We start from the raw sequence: 21645 nt of genomic DNA, 5'->3' as shown, positions 1-21645 counted from the left end.
ATTTAAAATTTATTTTAAACTTTAATGATTAAGAAAGAATTATTACACTTTGATTAATAATATGTAACGTATTAAAAAAGTTATTTCAATTATTGTGAATTATGAAATATAGTAATTAAAAGATGCAATTAAGGTTATACAATACTTAAAAGAAATATTAAATTATTAAATTATGTGTGTGTGTGTGTGTGTGTGTGTGTGTGTGTGTGTGTGTGTGTGTGTGTGTGTGTGTGTGTGTGTGTGTGTGTGTGTGTGTAAAGAGTATTAAGAATAATAAGTATTACATTATTGAATATTTTATATACACAATTGTATATATTTTTTTGTAGGTCATTCTTTTATTTTTATTACTTAACTATCTACGAAAAGTCCTTTGAGCCAATAAAGCATTGATTTTATTAATTCTGTTCCTTTATTTTCAACGTCATTCGCATTTCGTTGATATCTGTATGTCTTTTCAATATTTCCTCTAAAATTTTCTGGAATGTTGTAGTTATCGTTGATCAATTTTGTTGCTTCCAGCTTCCTATTTTCCTGTCCGTGAGAAATCTTATTTCCTAAAACAAAGTTACATATTTTTAAAAATATTTCTTATCTTTTATCATAAATTATATTGTAATTACCTTCAGCAATATCCAATAATTTGTCCCATTTTTGTTCTTCTTTGCTTATCTTGGAGTCTTCGGAAATATTAATTTCTTTAGGTATAAGGTTCCCTTGATTCTTGAAATTTATCTTCTGTACAGTATTTTGAACATTGTTTGTATTTTCAACTTCAGTTAGCTTTAATTCTTGATCTACTTTCGACTGATTCATTTCTGCATTTACCTTTCGTACTTCAAATTCTTTAGAATTCTTTCCAAAATTAAAAATTCTTTGAGTAATGGGAAGTATTGGGAAATTCATATTCGGAATATTCTTTTTCTTGCGCGAATTTATCAAATCTGAAAATTTATCAATTGCGTCAATATTATTTTCATCCGATAATCCATCTTTTTTTATATTGTCATAATTATTAACGTTCTTTTTTTCTGATTGATGTTCAATTTCTTCCATGGATTCTATTATTGGGTTATTATAATTCTGTATTTTGTTTTGCAACTCAGTTTTATTTAATAATATTTTTTCTTTATTGAAATCAAGCGATAAATTATATTTTTTTGCGAAATTGATGACGGGCATTGAAATCATTGCGAGATTATCATCATTTTGTTTCCATAAGTAATGCTCGTTAATTCTGTTTTCTTTTTCTTCTTTATTCTTTAATTTTTGTTCCTTTAGGATGCTTTTCCTCGTCACTGCGTTAAATGGTTGAAACTGATATCTGTTATTTCCTAATATATTTTCTCGATCTTTTTTTTTCATACTTGTTGTCATCGCATGCATATCTTCTTGTTGATTTTTTAATAATCGAACTATATGTCCTTGCAGCGGTACGCAGCAGGGACATTTTCTTGTTAGAATTTGCTCGCATATATTTTTGGAGATCATTAATGCATAAGAACCATCTTCCAATCTCTTTATTTCTAGCGGTAGTCTTACGCCATTATTGATGTAATAAAGTTGCGATCTCTGAAGTTCCAAGATATTATCAGGAGCAATTGATGAAGGAAATAACTCAGAAGAGTAGTTATCGTTTACGGCAGATAATTTAGAAGAAGAAACGATCACTTTTTTTGCTTTTATGACATCTTCAGTATTATTCATCTCATTAATTAGATTGTTATTATCGTTATTGCTATTGCCATTACTGTCTTCATTATCATTATTTATACGTATATTTGCAGTTTCACCAGCTAATGAAGGCTGACTAATTCTTGAACTATCATCACCAGAAAGCCCTGCCTTGAAGTACTTAGTTTTTGCGTAAGTTCTTTGAATCTCCGTAGTAACTTCGTGAATTTTAATGTTATTTTCTGTGAAATTGTGTTGTTGCGGCTCTAAAATATTATCTGTTAAAGAAATAATTGTAGGTTTATATTCTCCATTTGTGGATGAAATTAAATTACCAGATGTAGTAGTTAGACCGAATTCTGTTTCGTTTTCTTCTTTAGTTTCTGTTGTATTTTGTAATAGAGTGTCGTCTTGTGCATAATTGGATGAAGGTTTTTGTACAATGTTTGTAGATGCTGTCGTAATTTCAACATTTTTATCATCGATACGATTTGTTGCATATTTTAAAATTTCAGGCGAATAATACTTTATTGGTGGAAAATTAAATTTAATTCTTTCTAATATTATTAGTGGATCAATCTTATCAGTTGTAGTAGTTAAAGTATTTTTATTTAATGTATTTACTTCTTCCATATCCTTAGTTCCTGCTATATTTTCTAAAATTTTGTTATCCGATACGTAATTGGGTGTTTCTTGCATAAAATTTGTAATCGTTGTTGTTTCTTTATTACTTTCTTTATCGATGGGATGATTTTTTATATATTGTTCAGCTTCTGTTGAATTTGGTTCCAATAGGTTTAGATTATTATGTAATATAGCTTTGTGATAAATTATTTTGGGTTTTAGTGACTCAGCTATTTTCTTTTCTGCATCATTTTGTCCACCTATCTTCTTTAAAATTTGATTTCTAATATCTTCTTTTATTTTGCCTTCGTTTGTTGATTCTTCTTTTTCTTTTTTCTCATATAATTGTAATAATTGTGGAAATTCAGAAGTAGTCAATATGTTTGCATTATTTTTTAATATTTTCTTAGCTTTCTGATTGGTACGTGTTTCTTTATTGTTTATTTTTGTATCTTTTTGTTTCACATCAACATTCTGTTTGCTATTTGATATTGAATTATCAACTTTTCTTCCTAGTTCGTAACTACTTGTTACTATTTCTTGCATATAAGTCGTGTCCGTATCTGTCTCGTCACTAATAACTTCACTGCTTTCTCCTAATGCATAAGTATCTTCTGAATTTTTGAACATTTGGAGAATGTCATTTAGTTCATGACTTATTAAATTATCTAGTTTATCATCTTCATCGTTAGTTAAATTATTTTTCACGCTTTGTACAATTATGTTCCGCACGATATCCTGATTTATTTGCGATGCAATTGCCGGAGAGCTTAAAAGATCTTTGATGATCTTACGCAAATTTGTCGGTGCTGCTATCGATAACTTTTGATCTAAAATTGGAGCTAAAGTCACTAAATTGGTCTTCCATTGTCCATCTTTAAATTGATGTTCTGCAAGCGTCATCGGTGGAAGTTTGTGATGAAAACCAGAAAGTGCATCTAATATACTGTGTAGAGTATTTGTAATTACACCATGCGACCACTGGTTTGTGAAAGCTTCTCTAGGAATAGCTGTGACGTAGGATAAAACATTTTTTACCTTTTCTAAAATTGTATTTTCTATCTGTGGCAACAACAAGATGTCATTGAGATTTGGAATTTGCAAGATTTCTGGCAATAAATTTTGACCTTGCGTCTGAAGAATATTTTCATCAAAATCTCTTGTTTTTGCTAAACGAGTATCCAACGTAAAGTCATTAATGACCTTCCTAATAGAATTTAAAAGCAAGGTATTATCACAAAATGGTAGTTTATTTATTGATAAATCAGTCGTTTTGATATTATTGGTGATATTTTCTTTCTTGTTTAAATTATTTGATTTTTTATCGTCAAAATAATGCATTGTCGTAAATTGTTCTTGAGAAATCTCTTCTGGCTTGATGCTAGTTTCTATTCCTATTATTTCTTTTTCCGTTTCCTCTGTAAAATTATCTGTAGTTTTAAAATTAGAGCAAGTTGTAGTTTCTTCTTCAAAATGTTCTTGAGGGATTTCCTTTTCAGAATAAATATCCGCATTTGATTCTTTTAGATAGTTTTTATCTTGCTCTTTAGAATCGGTTTTAGAGTCGTAATTAATAACTGTTGTTGTCTCTTCTTGAGAAGTACTTGAATTAGATTTTGTACTTGTTATCTGATTCTGTTGATTAACTTTCGACTTATTTACTTTACCACTCTTAGATTTATATGAAGGAGTAGAATAAAGGAACTTCTCACTTGATGTTGGATTTACTGTTTCCTCATCACTTGGATTTAATAATAATTTAGTTTTATGACTTTTACTTTTTCCTAACAATTTACTTTTTTCCGTCGTAGTTTTATCAATTGTCGCGCGCGGATCCATCAATTTCTTCATTAGAGCATGTGATTTTTTTACAGTATTAAGTGGTGTATTTTTATCATGATTGATATTTGACTTAGAAATCTGTTTCGTAGATTCTGGATGAAATTCACGCAAAGAATCTTCATCAATATCAGCATTTGATTTTATACTTGTTGAATCAAGATATTCATTAATATTTGATTTATTAATTTTATTAGTGGATGACTCCGATCCAAAGTACGGATCAGTCGCTTCGAGTTTATCTGAATGATTAATGTCTTCTCTAGAGGATATTTGCGTGGCATATTCTGGAATTCTAATCGTAGTATATTTGTTAGGATTATTTTCTTGTGCCTGTTTAGAAAGTATATTTGGTGATATTGCACTGAGTACGCACACATCGCGACCAAATAGTTTTATGCATTCGTCTATATTTATAAATTTTCCACCATTTGTTATATCGTAGGTAACGAAAGGTTCCCTGTTCGTATCAACATTATCTGCTGAATATGTCGTTAATTTAGAAGAATCATCTAGATTTCTTTCCGTTTGTTTGGTAAAATCTTTTGATTTCTGCACAATTTTATTTAAATTAGAAGGACTTACAGTGTTATCTTCTTCTGCTGCATCAGTCAAATTTAAATTAGTTTCTGCTTCTGAATCGGTTGATGTATCTACATTTGAAACTCCTGTGGTTAATTCAGGAGAATGTTCTTGATCTTCTTCAGTGATATCAATTGGATCGTTTGACTCAAGATCTTTTGTTATTTCCTTATTAGTTGTCGTATCAACATAATCTGTTGAAGGTGAATTAGTAACTGACATGGAACTTTCAGCTGAATTGGTTATTATAGGTGAGCAAATGCACGGTTTTTTATGAATAATCGGTTGATATTGATTATTTCTAACTAGATAATTATTTGGTTCGCCCTGAAATGGAATAAAAGGAATTCCGACATCAATATATTTTCCTTTATTTCTAATCATGTGAGATAAAACATTTGGCGTTATTCCATATAGGACTGGTACAGGCGGGACATTTAGTTTTTCTGAATAAGGTTGTATTGGGAAATAATTGATTAAATTAGAAAAGGGTAATTTATAAGGATTTTCATAATATAAGTTTGGCGATTGTTGTTGTAAGATATTTGTTTTCGCGTTTTCATGTTTTGTTAGTCTTTCTTGATGATTTATTCTTTTAGGTTCGTCTCTGGAGGAACCTAATGTTTCTGAAGAACTTTCTTTGGATGAGCTAGAAGAACAATTCTCTTCTTCGCAATGACAAATATATTTATCTGTATTGCATTTCTTTGTCTTTTCTGGAAATTTCAAATTTATAACCATATCCTTCGCATTTAGATTATCCTTAAACGGTGAAAGAGTTCTATCTTCATTTGTATTAACTACCATTCTTTTTGATGTCGCTGAGTTTTTCGGAGAGTTTTTTGTATTTTTTACAGTATGGTTATTTGAATTTTTCTGGAAGGTTTCCACGTTAATATTTTTATCAGCTGTGTTTGCTGTAGTATTATTTTCTTTTGTCGATGACAAAAATCCATTTTTTTTATGTGTACCGCAACGCTTTGATTTTTGAACCATTTCCTTTGATTTTTCATGTTTATTTTGTGTTTGTGATACTGGCATTAATAAAATCAGAGATCTCTTTGATTTATCTTTTATAAGTTCATCGTTATATAATGATGGATAGGGTAGAATTGTCGACAATCTAGAAGTAATAAAATATTTTTTTAGAAAGAATCTATATTTATTTGTTTAACATGTTTATTACATACATGATGCTTACATTACCGTTTAAAAATTTGAAAGCAATTGAAAAGTACAGTAAAAAGAAATCAATTATAAAGCGAGTTATAAAGCTTTAATTATATACTATGCAACTACAGTTTATAATAATTTTTACTTTTAATTACTGAAATTAATAATTAGTACAATATCTGAATTTTAATAATATTTTTAATTTATTAAAATGTTTATGTCTTAAATTTTTAATTGTCATTTGAATTTGGAGCATCTTATTCATTTTTAGCGATAATTATTAGTAGAATGTGATTAAACTAAATTATGATTAATAAATAAATAATTAACATGTGAATAAACAATTATATTTAATTTAAGGCATGAAAGTTTGTTTTTTTATAACAGAACAATAATAAGAATACAAGTTAAGTGCTATCTCAAGCAGAACTTAACTTTTTTTAAATTTATTAACTAATTAACATTTGTTAATTAGAATTTTTTATTTGTTATTCATTTATTGCTAAAAAATTGCCAAAGAAAAATTTTATTGAACTTATTTTTTTGTTCTGTCAATTTTCTTAAAAAATAATATTCTACTAAGGAAAGATTAAATCTTTAAGAAAATTTGCAGAGCAATAAATTTTTTCTTTAATAACTTTTTAGCAAGAGGTGAGCAACAAATAAAAATGTTAATTTGAATTAATTTTGCTCACTTTATTTGGCTAACTTATAAGATTTATAAAAAATTCTTTAAATAAAATATTTCCTGGAATATGATTAAATAAAATAATAGTTTGTCGAATACTTAAAAAAAGAGTTAAATTTTTCGTACTTCATTTTTTTGAAAATATTAACACTATTGTTTTAAGATAAAATAGTTCTTCCAAATTTTTGAATAATAATTTGTATAAAATATAATCGCGTTGCTTGAAATCCCTAAAAATTGTTTAGTTAAAATAAGGTAAATATATTTAAATGTTAAAGAGAGAAAAAGAAGATTCTAAGTTTAAAAAGTACAATGCGAACAGATATAAGCACTTATAATTATAACATATTATCTATAAGTGTTTGACAATTATGTATAAATTAGATGACAATAAAATCCATCAATAAAATTGATAACAATTTTAATTGTTGGAGTTTATTTAAATCATGCGTACGGAATTTCATTTTCCATTTAAGTCATACATGGAACATTATTTTTTAATTAAAAAATATTTTTTATTTTTTTATCATTTTATCTATATCTTATATTGATATTATGATGCAATGAGACAACCTTAGATTGAAAATTCTCAATTCAGCAGTTTGTTGTGACGAAGCAGATTATTGTGTATTTGTATGTATGAAACATAATATGATAATGACATTAATGATTTTGCTGACAAACAATTATGCAAGTACGACTAACATACTTTTACGTCTGCATTTTGAAAAATTGATTGAAAAAGAATCAAAATATTTCTTATTTAAACTTTAATACTTTAATCTTTAGTACATACGATGATATTCCAATCATTTCTATTAATACACGATAAAATAGTACACACATGATTTGTGTCCCGGGTTAATTTTCATTATTTTTACAAGTATACAAAATTATTATGTGATTCTTATGTATACTTTAACATCTTTAAAAAAAAAACTATTTATAAAGGTGTATATTAAAAAAAAAGGAAAAACAGAGATTATTATTTAACTAAATACTTCTAGTATTTTAAAGATAAAAAATGAGAAAAGAAAATGACAAGACACTAATAATCTGATCGTGTATATTAAGAATTATTTAACTAACAAAATAATATATTTTATTTACCTTGGATTTAACAAATCTGCAGTTTCTATATTTTTAGCAGTAGATATTTCTTCTGAACGGGCAATCATCGATAGAGTCAAAAGGCACAAAGTAATTTTCTCATTCATATTGATCACTTCTCTTCAACTATTGGATATTATTACGTTCCTTGAGTGTAAACACAAAATTCTTATTGTACAGAAAAATAATATTGTTACAATAATATTTATATAATATTAAATAAATTATAATATATTTTTGGACATACATCATGTAACAACTGAAAAAATAAGAGTTGAAATAATTTAGATTAACAGTTAAGCTGATTAAGATAATTTAATAAATTATATTAATAAATATCTGAAATAATGATTGCAAAAGAAATTATAAATATCCTATATACAATTTTTAAATAGAAATATAGAGATTAAATAAGTTAAATAAAATATTAGTTGTCACACTTATTAAATAACTAATTAATTTTATAATTTTAATTTACATTAGGTTAAATATAAACTGAAAGATGTAAATATTATATGGAAATATTATATGGAAATACGGCAAAATTTACTTTGTACTGACGTCTTCAAAAATGAACTGAACTCGATCATGATCAAAAGCGCACTGCATCATACGGTGATTTGATGATTGTACATACATTCTATCATCACATCGTTATGAAATTTAACTTGTTAATTATGTCGCAATATTGTATATATGTATGTGTACGAACAACTTTTGATTCAATCATTAGTGACCCAATTTTCTTAAGAATTGCTTATATAGTTATAATATTTCTCGCAATTCTACGAATATGGATGATATTCTTCTATAATATATTACAATTATAAAGCAATTACGAAACATATATTTGCATTTCCTTAAAATAATTATAACAGAATCTTGAATCTATAATTAATTGACTTATTAAATAGTAACCTTGAAATAATTTTTAGCCTTAAAATGAAAATTTGGTAAAATTTACTTTAATCATTAAGAATAATATTATTGAACATGGCCGGTGACACTACCGCGTCTCCTGATATTTTTAGAATAATATTATTATTGCAATTTGATGTATTCTTAAATAATAAATAATTTGTTTATAAAAAAAAAAATTAAATTATATTGTGCATGCTAAATGATGCAATATTAATAAAACAATGTATTTTTTCAGTTTTTTTAGAACATTATAGTATGTATAGATGGTTCTAGTAGTTTCTGAGAATAAGTTTGTACCTAAATTATAAGTAGAATCATAAGGCTTGTAACATATTCTAAACAATCGTACGTTTTACGATACATACGCTTTTAGAATACTAGTTATAAGTTCTTACAAGTTTTACAACAATAAGTTACGCGTCTAACAATACTGCTTTTAGAATTGACTCATTACATGAATGCTGAAACATAATTGTGTAATAATAGTTTTTGTTCTATATCTTATGTTTATAATAAAAAAACTTGTATAATGTTGATCAATCTGTATTTAAACATCTATATGTATATAATAACGTATAATTTTTTTAAATTTGAAAAAGAAGATCAAAGAAAGGTCATCCAACATTTTGTATACGTTGGAATAAATTTATTACCATCCAATATAATATTATACATATTATATAATATCATATATACAATATATTTTCACATCTTTTAAGATCTTTTTATTCTATTTAATAATATATATCATAAATCATATAATGCTTTTGATTAATATTTATATCATATATAGATTAATATTTACATCATATACAAATTCATATAGAAATATTTTAATCGTAATATAACTTAATAAGTGTGCAACTTAATAAGTATGAAACATTTTAGAACTAGATAAGTTTTAAACACATATACATAATAATTCATTGAGATATAAGTAAAAAATTAAAATATAAAATTTTATTTTTGAGATAATCAATGAAATATTGAGAAATATTATTTAAAATTTTTACTACTTTTTTATGTAAAACTTAAAACTTCCTACTTTTCTGTGGAAAATTTTGTACCTAAAAGTTTTACGTTTTAAAGTTTATTTTTTTATTTTTTTCATGCAGAGTTATATTTTTTTTTATATTTATTTTATACTATGTATTAAAAAATAATGCTATGTAATTAGGAATTTTTATAATTTACAAATACACATGTGTGTGAGAATATATATATTTATTATATAAAGTATCAATACGTAAGAATTTAAGAGTTTATTTATCTTTATATACATATAAATTATATTATAAATATAAAGATATGTATATATTATACTATATTTATACATATCTTACGTATTATATATACTACATACCTATATAAATACATAAATATATACTATTTATATATACTATAATTATATTTTTCAATTTATTGAAAAGTTATGCGTATAACATTCGAGACATTTTTGCAAAAAATGCTAAAAGATCTTTTATATTCATAATTTCAATATAGAAAACATTGTCAGTAGTTCCGGAAGTCCCATTTCTATGTTTGTCTCCATTTACTAAAGTATCATTGAAATTCTCTTTGGAATCATTTACAAATTCTTCCATGGATTCCGTGTGACTTTGCAGCCTTGGCATTTCTTTTTGCAATATTTTTTTATCACTTTTGGAAATATTATTTAATGGTTTAATTTTAGTTGTTTCTTCATTTTTTACAGAATAATCTTTATTATTATACAAATTGTTCTTCTTATACGTTTTTACAAAATCTTTAATCAGATTGTCGCTATTTTTTGTTTGAGGTTGTAAATAACTTACTCTTTTTGTCTCTATCATATTTTTTTCTTCTTCTTCATCAATATTGTTATTTAAATAATATCTCTTTGTACGTTTGTTTGCGCGATCTTCAGCTAGAAAGGATTTATTTGGTTGTGATTGTTTTGTAATCTTAAAAAAAACAAAACATGGTATATTAAATATAATAATATTAATAATGTAAAAAAGTTGCAATTTTTACTAATAAAATTTTATAAGTATAAAATAAAACAAGTTTAAAAAATTAAAAATAATATACATAATAAAATCAGTTTTCCTTTCAATCATTTTTTATTGCATTAGAATAATTCACCTTGCGTTTTATTTCAGCTATGTCTTCATCGATTTCACTTTTGATTTGTCTTTGTTGCCGTATATTCACATTCTCCCAAGAAAGCAATAAAAACATTTCACATTTAGATCCTATTTGGTTCTCCATTTTTAAGAATTTATTGATTTCGTCGTTTGTGATTTTATATTTTTCATCTTCTTCCGATTCGATTTCACTGTCATTCGCCGTAACATCTTGCTTATTTTCGTACATATAATTCTCTTCATGTAGAATAATTTCACTATTCTCACTTTGCAAATTTGAAGGATCTTCATATTCAAATTCCTCTAATGTTTTGTCATTTAATTGTTCAGTTATTAAATCTAGAATTTCTTCTAATACATTCTGATCGTCCCATTGTGAAATCTCGAAAGATTCCGTTGAATCATCATTAGTCTTTGTATCTAATATTTCCAAAATATTCTTAATTTCAATCGGTATCGGTGTCAGCGTGATATAATTTAAGTTATATTTTTTCTGATTCTGTTGATTAACGAAATCTTTCCTTGAAAAAACTGAGTAATTTTTTGATCTGTAGATCCGACTAACATTTGATGATTTATTATTTTTTGTTAGCAGATAAACCGTCATTGGTTTTGTGTCAAATATCTTCTTTATAGACTCTTCCTTTAAACGGTGTTGTATATTGGTTAATATTTTTTTCCTATTTTCAGTTAGCCTAAAAGCAGAAAAAAATAATAAATTAATGCTAATAAAAATAAGAGCCAGAAGAATTAAGACTTTTCAACTAATCGTAAATTTATCCATATAAATAAGAACTAAAAAGATAAAATACGTTACTGAATAGAAGGTGCTAATTGGTCTGTACATTTGCACGTTTGTTTTCCAAGACCTCTCCGAAACCGTGAGTTCTTTTTTCCAAGTTCTTCCTCTTTAGCATTATCTTCAATATTTTTTACATGTTCGACTGTTTTATTATTGTTAAACATTGTAATATTTAAATTATTTTCTACTTTATCATTTATATTGTAAGACTCATTAATTTTTTCATGCTTTGTCATTTCAACGTTTTCGTATTTTTTAGTTTTTACATCTTCAGCATCTTCAGTTGTTTCTGAATGCATTATGTTTCTTTTTTTATCATTAGAACTGTCAAATTCTTTATTTTCTATCTTCCTTTCAATTCCAAAACTTTTTATAAATTCTATTGTTTCATTTATTGCAAATGTCGAATTCAAATTATCTCTATCTGCTTTAAAATTTTTATGTATATCGTTTAATTTGTTTATTTCTTTATTGTTAGCTTGATCGACATTCCTTCGATTAAGAGAAATCAACCAGACTTGTGCAAATTCTGGGAGTTTCTTCGATAGATCATATTGTTTTTGTTTATCTAGATTATTAGTACTATTAGTACGTTCCTGATCATAATAATCTTTGATTGGCAATTTTTTTATGTATTCTTGTAATCTAGAAACTTGATGTTGGGCTTTGCCAGATTTCAATTTTGCAAAAACTTGATGAATATCTAATATATCTATTAATCGACGAAAATTATCATCGCCTTCTTTTCTCTTCAAATTTCTTTTCTGTTCGTTAGCAATTTTTGTTAGCTTATTTTGATATTGATGCAACAATTTCTCCCGTCTTGCATATAATTTTTCTTTCAGCTTTATATCAGTCTGCTCTGCGCGTTTGGTCAAATGTTTTTCGTATCTAGTGAGTCCTAATGATGTTTGAGGAAGATTTTGCAGTTTAGTCTTTAATCTTCTCATGTTGGCATCTTTCCCCAATGGTATCCAAGCAGATTCACTATTCTGATTGTCTTCTATGTGTGTGTTTCGTAGTAACTTTGATTTTATTAGTAATTCATTCGATTTTGTGTTATCGATTGCAGTACTTGCTGCTCGCTTTAATAAAATTGTTTCCATTGTTACTTGCTCGACAATTCCTTTTGTTGTTTCTTTGAGAGGATTAATTGACTTCAAACTAATTTTATAATTATTGTTGTTCCCTTCTTCGTTTTTATTATCTTCGGTGATTGTTGGATAGATTGAACTATCGGGTTCCTTTTTGTTGAGTTCTTGTATTTTTTTGTAGATTGTTTCTTGGGCGTTGTTAGTAGTTGAGATAGGAATTTCTTCCCGAACATTTTTATTTTCTGAAAAAGTTTTAGAAATAATTTGTGGAGAATCATACGTCTTTGTCTTGTTTTCTGATTGAATATCTTGGGTACGAAAAAACGTTTCCTCTGTAATGTACTTAACACTATCATTATTATTTATAGAAAGTTTTGAATCTAAATCTACAGGTAATAGATTAGTTGTAGATTTCTTCGCATTATTAACTTCATGCGCTGTATTACTCAAGTTATGATTCAATTTTCTTAATTCCGTGATTACAGATTTAGTAGTTATATCATTTTCTTCATAATCAGGCTCAATATCGCTTGTACTTGGAAGTATGTCCCCTGTCATAATTTCTTGGTACTCTTCTTCTGTTGTAAGACCCTTTAGGAATTGTGCTACATTTGCACTTTCATTTGTATTTTCTAAAGAAGTATCTGTAACCTTGGCTGTAGGTACTAAAATATTTCGTTTCATACGATGATAGTAAAGCTTCTTTGGCGAATCAGAAGCTCGAATGATCCTGCAATGACAATCTCTTGCGTTTTCTTCGTCTTCCTTAACTATTTCTTGAACAAAAATCTTTCGGAGCTCTTCCGAATTACTTCTTTTATTTCTTTTATTATGAAAAATATTATTATAAACAGAATGTTCTGCATACAGATTAGGTCTAGAATATTCAGTTATTTTTGCATTATCACTACTATCTATGTCTTTATCGAAGCCATTTTTTTCTTTTAATGTATCGTAATTCATATTTGAAATTTGATAATTATTATTATAATTGTATCTGATAGTAGAAGCTTCAGAAGGTGGATAAAAAAAATTTGAAATTTTTGATTCTGGTTTCTTTTTCAATTTTGCTCCTTCAAATTTTACATTCGACTCTTGATAATTAATATTGGAATTTGGTATTTTGAGAAGATGATTAAAAGACGTCGAAGGATATCTTGAAGCTGATTGTAGTTTATCCCGATTAAATTCTTGTTTTTTTAAATCATCGTAGTAGTGAACTAACCGTTGAATTCTCGTTTTTTTAATATGCTTTTCGTTTTCTTCATTAAGTGGCTGTTTTCGAATAATTTTTGTGATAGCAATTTTATTATTATTTTTATTATTGTTATTATGTACTTCAGAAAGAAATTCTGCTTCCCCTAGATCATCATAATTTTTGGAGTTTTCTTGTATCTTTATATTAGATGATTGTATATTTTCAAAGAATTCATTTGGTGTGTAATCGCAATGATCATCTTTAACTTCTTCAATCCAAGTATTATCTTTCGCATGATCTAATGTCGATTTTTGACTATGTTGTGTATTCTTTTTCTTTAAACCATTATTATTATTGTTATCTTCATTTTTAACATAATCGTAACCATCATCAGTTTGCTCTAATGAATCTCCTGCAGTCACAAAAATGTCACCCTCAGGGAATCCTTTAACAGGATCTTGCCGAAAGAAACCGTAAAAATTATTTTCATCGCTATCAATTCTTGGATTAAATGGAAGCAATAATTCCCTTCTAACACCGTCTTTCGGTTTCATCTTTCTTTCATTTACGTAATTTGTCAAATCGTCGATTCTTGAGTGTTTCCTGGATGCACTATCTTCTTTCAGATCTGTCTCAACCCATTTTTTGGTATTGTCTCTCTTCATTCTTTCTTGTATTAAATTTTGATATTTTTCCATATCATTAATTTTAGAGTACTTTCTGCAGATATTGTCATTTTTTATTTTATTATTTTCTTGAACCAAATGTTGATGATTAGTATGGCGGTTAGCATTTTCAAAAGCATCGTTTTTGAAAAATCTTTTAACAGGATCTCGTTGAAGCGGATTGTCATATTTATTTTTACTATTAATAAAATTTTTTTTTACGTTATCTATATTATTATCATTTTTCTGTTGTATTTTCTGTTTAATCACATAATCTTTTAAGTTATTTTTTTGAGGTTTTTCAAGTATACTATTTTTTTGAGAATTTTTCGATTTTTTATCCAAATGTCTTTTAAATTTTTTTTGCTCCATTAAATCTTTATGATTAAAGACTTGACTATTTTTGTTGTCCTTTGTTAAATCGTTGTATTCTAATAAATTATAAAGTTTATTGAAATTTTTTTCTATTTTTTTAATTATATTTGTCTTTATTTCAACTGAATTCTCTAATTCGCTTAAATATTCTTTTAATTTTTTATTTATTTTAATTATTAGCTCTTCTTTATTTTGTGTTTTATGTTTGATTTCGCTCGTATCTGATTCTTTTAAAGTTATGTTATAAAGGATAAAAGCATCAATTTTTGATATTAACATCATAACATTATCAATATTTTTTATTTCTAGTTGGAAAAGTTGAATATTTTTGGTATCCATCATAGTCTTCTTCTCTAATAGAATCCTTTTATACTTATTTAATAAATGTTGAATATTTTTAAACTTATCATCAATTTCCGTTTTTTTTAACTTTTTTGAGTCTAAATTTTGTTGTTCTTCTATTTCTTCAGACGATTTTTTTTTTTCTTCCAAATTAAATACGACTGATTTTTGCGAGGAATCATTTTTATTTATCTTTTGTAATCTTTTTTGTAAAAAATTTGTCATTTTGTCCAGTAATTTAGAACTCCAGGCTTTCTGCTGATTTTTGTTACTTATATTTTCTACGTTTTGTTGTGTTTCATTATCTTGTTTATCGTAAACCTTTTCATTTTTTAAATTTGACTGATTTATATCTTCTTCTTTTTCTTGATTAAGTTGTTGAATGTTATTTTCATGCCGTTTCGATAATTTCTTCACTGTATTGTCCCCGATTATTTCTTCTTCAGAACAAGTGCAAGCTTTTACCTGTTTAATTAATATTTTCTTTGATTATCGATGTATTGTTAAATCTACATAATTACACATAAGCGAAATAAACTATTTAACATAATTAACGGATTACCTGTTACATCCTACAAAAATAAGCAAACTTCAAAATAGAATAACTTTATTACAAATCATCATATCGAGATGTTTAAAAAAGCATTTTACAGCTTGAAATCTTTATTTTTCTGATCGGTACTTAAAAAAACTCTCTTACTGATATTTTACGAAGTTACACTAACAATACTAACATAAATGAAGATGCATCAGATCTTAACATTTTTTACGATATTATTTGCGTAGTTCCAACTTCATTTATGTTCGTGTAATTTCACAAAATATTGATAAAACCGTTTTTTAAAGATCGATCTATAAAATAGAGATTTTAAGCTGTAAAATACTTTTGTAAACATTTCAATACGATGATTTTTGTGATATTCTATATTGTCTCTCTCAAAATTTGCCTATTTTGCAAGATGGAATAAGTAATTCTTTAATTTTATTGTATAATGTAGTTATTGGTAATTTTAATTACCTTTGCATTAGGTATAATCCAGAAACCTATGCCGCCAGAAGGCAGTTCTAGTTCAAGACCATCAGGATTGATAATAATTTCAGGATATATATCAGGCAAATTTTTATCGTTTTTTAAATTAAGTGGTTCATTATTCAACAAAACTTTCCTGAAAAAATTTATATTTATAACTTAGGAATAAATTTGTTATTGTACAATGTACAATGAATTATTATGAAATATAAATGCTGCATTGCATACTTCATTAACATATTGAGTGCCAATCAATTTTTATATGTGTACCGTAAGAGCCGAAGCTTTAAATTATCCAATGTTTGGAAATGATTATTTTGTCACACGATGTGTTGTCGGCTACCGATGAGAGTCAGTGTGACACGGTATGTGTGTCACCAGCGCTCAATGTGTTAAAAAAGTAATATGAAAAAGCGTATTATTGTTTATATATGATACATTTATATTAATACATATATTGAATAAGATATTGTGTGTAATACTTTTATTTTTCATATAATATTGCTAAAAATAGGATAAATGGTTTTTTTAATATAGATATTATTATATCTATATAATATAGAGATATATTATATAGATATTATTATTATCTTTCATTATATAGAAGTATTTGTAGATAACAAAATTACTTACTCTGAAATCATTTTATTTGCAATTTCAAACTCTGGTAATAGAATATACTTGTGAAGAATTTTTATTTTAAGACCTTTTAGACTAGTAGTCACTGTCTTCGGTGTTAAATTTATACCGAAAATCGTAACAGCTCCTTTACCGTACAGCGCTGACGGTTTTGTGCATTGACTGTAAAAGTGCACGTAACTTTCACTGTTGGATTGAAGCTTTAGTTCCAAAACTTCACGACCGACTAAAGTTTTATACAATAACGATACCCAATAAGCCTAATAAAAAATAATAATTTTAATATTAATTAATAAAATGTGTCTTTATTCTATTACATTAATTAAAATTTATTTACATTTAAATAGAATTCATATATCTAGAATAATGAGTGACTTACAGGAGTAGCTTGAGACAAGTTTGTCAATTGTCTCATCACAACTTGTATACCGAGCTTGGCAGTATCTCCAAGTCTTCTTATCCAGATAAGCGCTTTTAGATATTGGTGTTCACTCTCTTGTGATTTTGATTCCGCTATATATAGTAATATAAATATAAAACATTAATATTAAAAATAAACATAAATATAAAATTTGTATTCATAAATAAATATTTAATTAATTAAATTTTTTTTAATATTAGCATTTTATTTATATATAATAATTTTGAAATATTCATACCAATCCATAATGGTTTTTTTCCTACGTGATTAATGATTTTGTACAACTCATCTTTTTCGGCAATCAGGTTATCATAATATATCGAAATATTATTATCACTTAAAGGAACGCTATCCAAATTGCTGAAATTATTAATAAAAATCAAATTAACAAATAATTAAATAATATTCAATTTATCAAAAGGTTCAACTATTATCTTAATATATATTTATGATTTTATTTTATATTGTTTTAAGATGTTATATGTTATTATAATATTTAATTTGAATAAAATGTAGGCTTTTAATTATAATTTTATCCACGCATATAAATCTTTATTATATAATAAGAATTATATAGGAAAAAAGAGTAATAAAATAGTTTTTAGATTAATTTAATTAATTAACTTTTTTAAATTAAATTAAGTTAAATTTTTTGTATTACATAAAACGTAAGAAAGAAATACTTACGGATGCCATGTAATCGCAGAAAGCGCAGCATTTGCCGAATGTAAATAATCCTGAAGGTATTTCTGTTGATACGCTGTTCTGTATGCTAAAATATCTGGTCCCGTGATTAAACTATTAGAATATCTTGGAAAAGTTTTCAGTATTTCGTGCAAGTTGGCGACGTATTGTCCTAGATCTCCGCCAGATAAGTTGCATCTCGTCTGGCATTCTATATCAAAAGTATTTATTTTAAAGTGACTCAAAATTGAATATTTTAGAAATATAAATATTTAATGAACATATATATTTAATGAATATACTTCAGGACAATTTAAAATTAAATATATATTTTATATAAAACACACAGTATTATGTTTTTAATATTCTATAACAATTAAAATATGCGACTTTAAGTATTTTGCTTTCACTTAATTTCATTTATTATCTTTCCAAAACGATACACTTTTTGAAATACTTACCATACCCCAATTGCCAACTGATGTTGTAACCCATGCGATCGCTGAAAGAGAGAAGTTCTGCTATATTCCTAGGATCCGTGGAATCCGTTTTCAATTCTTTGTCAATATAATGAGGACTGATGCATGCGATTACATCTAATCCGGCGTTCTTTGCCCATTGATAAATAAATGTCCATTGCGTTCCTATCAAATTACATTATCTTAAATTTGTATACATTTTATGTCAAAATAGGCTTTGACTAAGGTATAAATATTTAAAAATAAATAAATATTTAGTCAGCTTATTATATTTTTTTATACAAAATATTCTAAGAAATTATTCAACATTGCTTTGTGCGTGTAGTTGTATTTCAGATTAGTAGCGCAATAGTTTTTTATATGCAATAGCATTTTATATGTAAACGGTATCGCTTTTTCAATCTGAATAAATATTCGACAGCTGATGCACTATCAGTGAATCCAATAATCTAAATATTACATTAGCGAATATTAATGCTTTTGCAACTTGTACTATTATCTCAAAGCTTGTACCGACGTCATATTATAACATTCATTACACGCTCCTGCCATCAAAGCTAATGGACGTGCATGTAACTACTGGCAACCGCAAAATAAATTAACGACATTAACACTGTGCAATTGCATCGTCCTCTTCCATTGACATGGTCCTTGCTATCCTTTCAATGCATGCACTCATCGCGGTCAGGCTCGGTATACTATCATGAAACTGTCGTATGAATGACAATATATAAAGGCACATTTTGTTAATAATTAAATCAAAGGATTTAGGAAGTCTAGTTTTTATTGATTAAACTTTGAATTTGCATTATCTATTTATTAAAAATTTCTGAGTTTTATCTCAAAATTTATAAGTAAAGAAAAAGAAAAAGAGAAGAAGAAACATATTAAATGTTATATATTACCAAAATGCATGTTATTTGGATCTGTATTAACCTCGTGCGAATGTACTTGTTCAAAATTGTAAAAATTGCTTTGTGGTCCTCCAAGGCGGATGTAAGCAGGTGCTAACCCTCGCGCCAAATTCGTGCTTTTCTCAATATTTTTGCTGAATAATTGATAATACACATTTTTCTTGCATAAAAAGACTATTATAATGTGGAAGAAAATAATTTTTTTTAAACTAAAAAAAGGTAAATTGTAACTTTTTTTTAAGTGTAAGACACTACTGTGTCTCTTAATAAATAACATTCAAACTTGATTATTATAATTGCATTATGATTTTTCAATAATAAAATTTCTATGATTTAAATTTTATAATATTAAAATGTAATAAAGAGAGAGAGAAATATGTAATAAAAATTATAATTACTAATAAAAGCTTTCAATGAAACATTGAAAAACTTCTAACTAAAATGTTGCCATTAAGATCATATTAATTTTTTAAAAATTATTAAGTTATTAATTTTTAATTAATCTTTTATTTATGTTTATCAGTATTCTTTTCTTTTTTTTAATACTTACATAAAGTCATTGTACTGCAATGTTGCTGGATCCAGAGTGAAACTGAGAAATGCGTGATCGGTTACTGCAATCAGTTTCTTGACATTTATGTTAAGTATCAGATTTTCCGCGAGGCAATTCGTGACAAAAGGAATTACTCGCAAAAGCAAGCAAACATATTCCCGATAACTTTTCATTTCTCCAGAAGTGTGTATTTCGTTTGATTTTGACACCCAATTCTCATTCTTTATCTTATTATATATGGTATATATTAATTCGAAATAACTGAAAATTTTCTAGTCTTAATATCTCCACATTTTTACACGAAAAAATTTTTTGATGTAATTGTAAAAGAAAATTTACATTAAAAATATCCAATTCTGACAATATAAGAAATTATATAAATATATAAAGAAATTTATAAAATTTTAAAATATATTTATAAAAATATCACGTATGTGGGTAAAAAATTAACACAACAAACTGAAAGACCTTTTCACATGTACTGAAATTTCGCATTTACTAAGGTCGTGTGCATGATTCTGCAATCGTGTCACAATAAAATTGCTTAGCGCATGTTTCGAAATTGGAATTTAATTACATAAACAAAATCAATAATGAGCAAACACAGCAAAAATGTTCAGTTATGTTTTGATGGGACTCTTAAATTCGCGCACGACATCTTATAAAAATAGTCTAGTTTTAATTAATAAATTATTATTTGAGATTTAACAGCGAATCATTATTTTATATTGTTACATTATTCGAATCTACTTTGAAAAAGCAAATTCTTAGAAACTTACATGTATTAAAAAATTGTGAATATTGATTTAATAATTAATATATTAATAAATATACGTTTATATTAATAACATAATAGTAAGGTAAAATCTAAGAATAATTCTAAATCGTGCAATTAGTAACATATGTATACGTTGCAAAAGTTAAAGTTTCAAAGTTAACAAGAAATTTTATTAATTGTTTCAATCCTTTTGAGATTTTTCAATGGACTGTTAAAAAATGAAAAAAACAAACGATTATTGGAAAAGAAAAATTCAATTTTTTCTATCTAAAATGGGATTTTATCAAGGAAGTAATTGGTATGATTGATAAAAAAGTAAAATATTTAGTTATTTTTGCTTTTTATTAATTTTCAACAAATATCTCGGATTAAGTCATCACTAGAAAAAAACAAACACAAATTTTACTCGAGCAGTAAGCGTCTCCTCTACTGAAATACATTTTCGTCGAGACACCCTGTATATCCTGCGAGAGTGTATACTTGTGTGGGTGAATGTTGGGTGGTCACTTAATTTCTAAGATTTTTTTATATAATATATATAATATATATATATCTAACAACAATATAATATTATCATCATTCGCCTCTTTCTCTTCCTTTTTTTTTTACTTTGTTAATGTTACATAATACATTATTATATTCAACAATAAACTCGTTTGTATCATTCCTTTATCGATTAGGTTAGCCGCTACGCACTGCTACTTTATACAAGGGTTTTATTCCTCCGCCATACACCGTCATTTTTGCTTTGCTTTCTTTGTTCACGCGAGCTTCCTGTTCTTTCTTCAGCGTTCTCTTTTTCGTCTGCCACAAATATCCTCCAATTCGAGGATTCTAGAATCTCAGCCATAAAATCACATATACTTAACAAATTATAAGAAAAATAAGTGATCTAACAATTAAATCCGTTTACATAAAACTTATTTTAATTTAA

General features: G+C 26.3%; 1 protein-coding gene across 1 annotated transcript; it reads right to left on the bottom strand.

The window, feature by feature from the left end:
- Positions 1-351: 351 nt before the first annotated feature.
- Positions 352-20106, bottom strand: LOC108774376 (protein PFC0760c). Its single transcript, XM_018540472.1, has 10 exons — positions 19931-20106; positions 19372-19514; positions 18449-18631; positions 17991-18198; positions 17542-17663; positions 16877-17108; positions 16232-16379; positions 11618-15678; positions 624-5842; positions 352-479 (listed from the first exon to the last, which is right to left on the bottom strand). The coding sequence occupies exons 1-10, from the start codon at positions 20104-20106 to the stop codon at positions 352-354; spliced, it is 10620 nt and encodes a 3539-aa protein (XP_018395974.1).
- Positions 20107-21645: the final 1539 nt, after the last annotated feature.

The sequence above is a fragment of the Cyphomyrmex costatus genome, unplaced genomic scaffold (genome assembly GCF_001594065.2).
Source record: "Cyphomyrmex costatus isolate MS0001 unplaced genomic scaffold, Ccosl1.0 scaffold1053, whole genome shotgun sequence".
In the NCBI taxonomy this organism is placed as follows: Eukaryota; Metazoa; Arthropoda; class Insecta; order Hymenoptera; family Formicidae; genus Cyphomyrmex; species Cyphomyrmex costatus.
The sequence above is the reverse complement of the archived record's forward strand: the minus strand, read 5'-3'. Positions and strand labels throughout refer to the sequence as shown.

Bases quoted from the DNA above. Each gene is read 5' to 3' on its own strand.
- LOC108774376 (XM_018540472.1), bottom strand. From the start codon at position 20,106: ATGAAAAGTTATCGGGAATATGTTTGCTTGCTTTTGCGAGTAATTCCT. The intron at 18,199-18,448 runs GTAAGTATTTCA...CTTTTGATATAG, and splicing joins CAGTTGGCAATTGGGGTATG to AATGCCAGACGAGATGCAAC. The intron at 17,664-17,990 runs GTAAGTATTTCT...TAATAATTTCAG, and splicing joins TCTGCGATTACATGGCATCC to CAATTTGGATAGCGTTCCTT.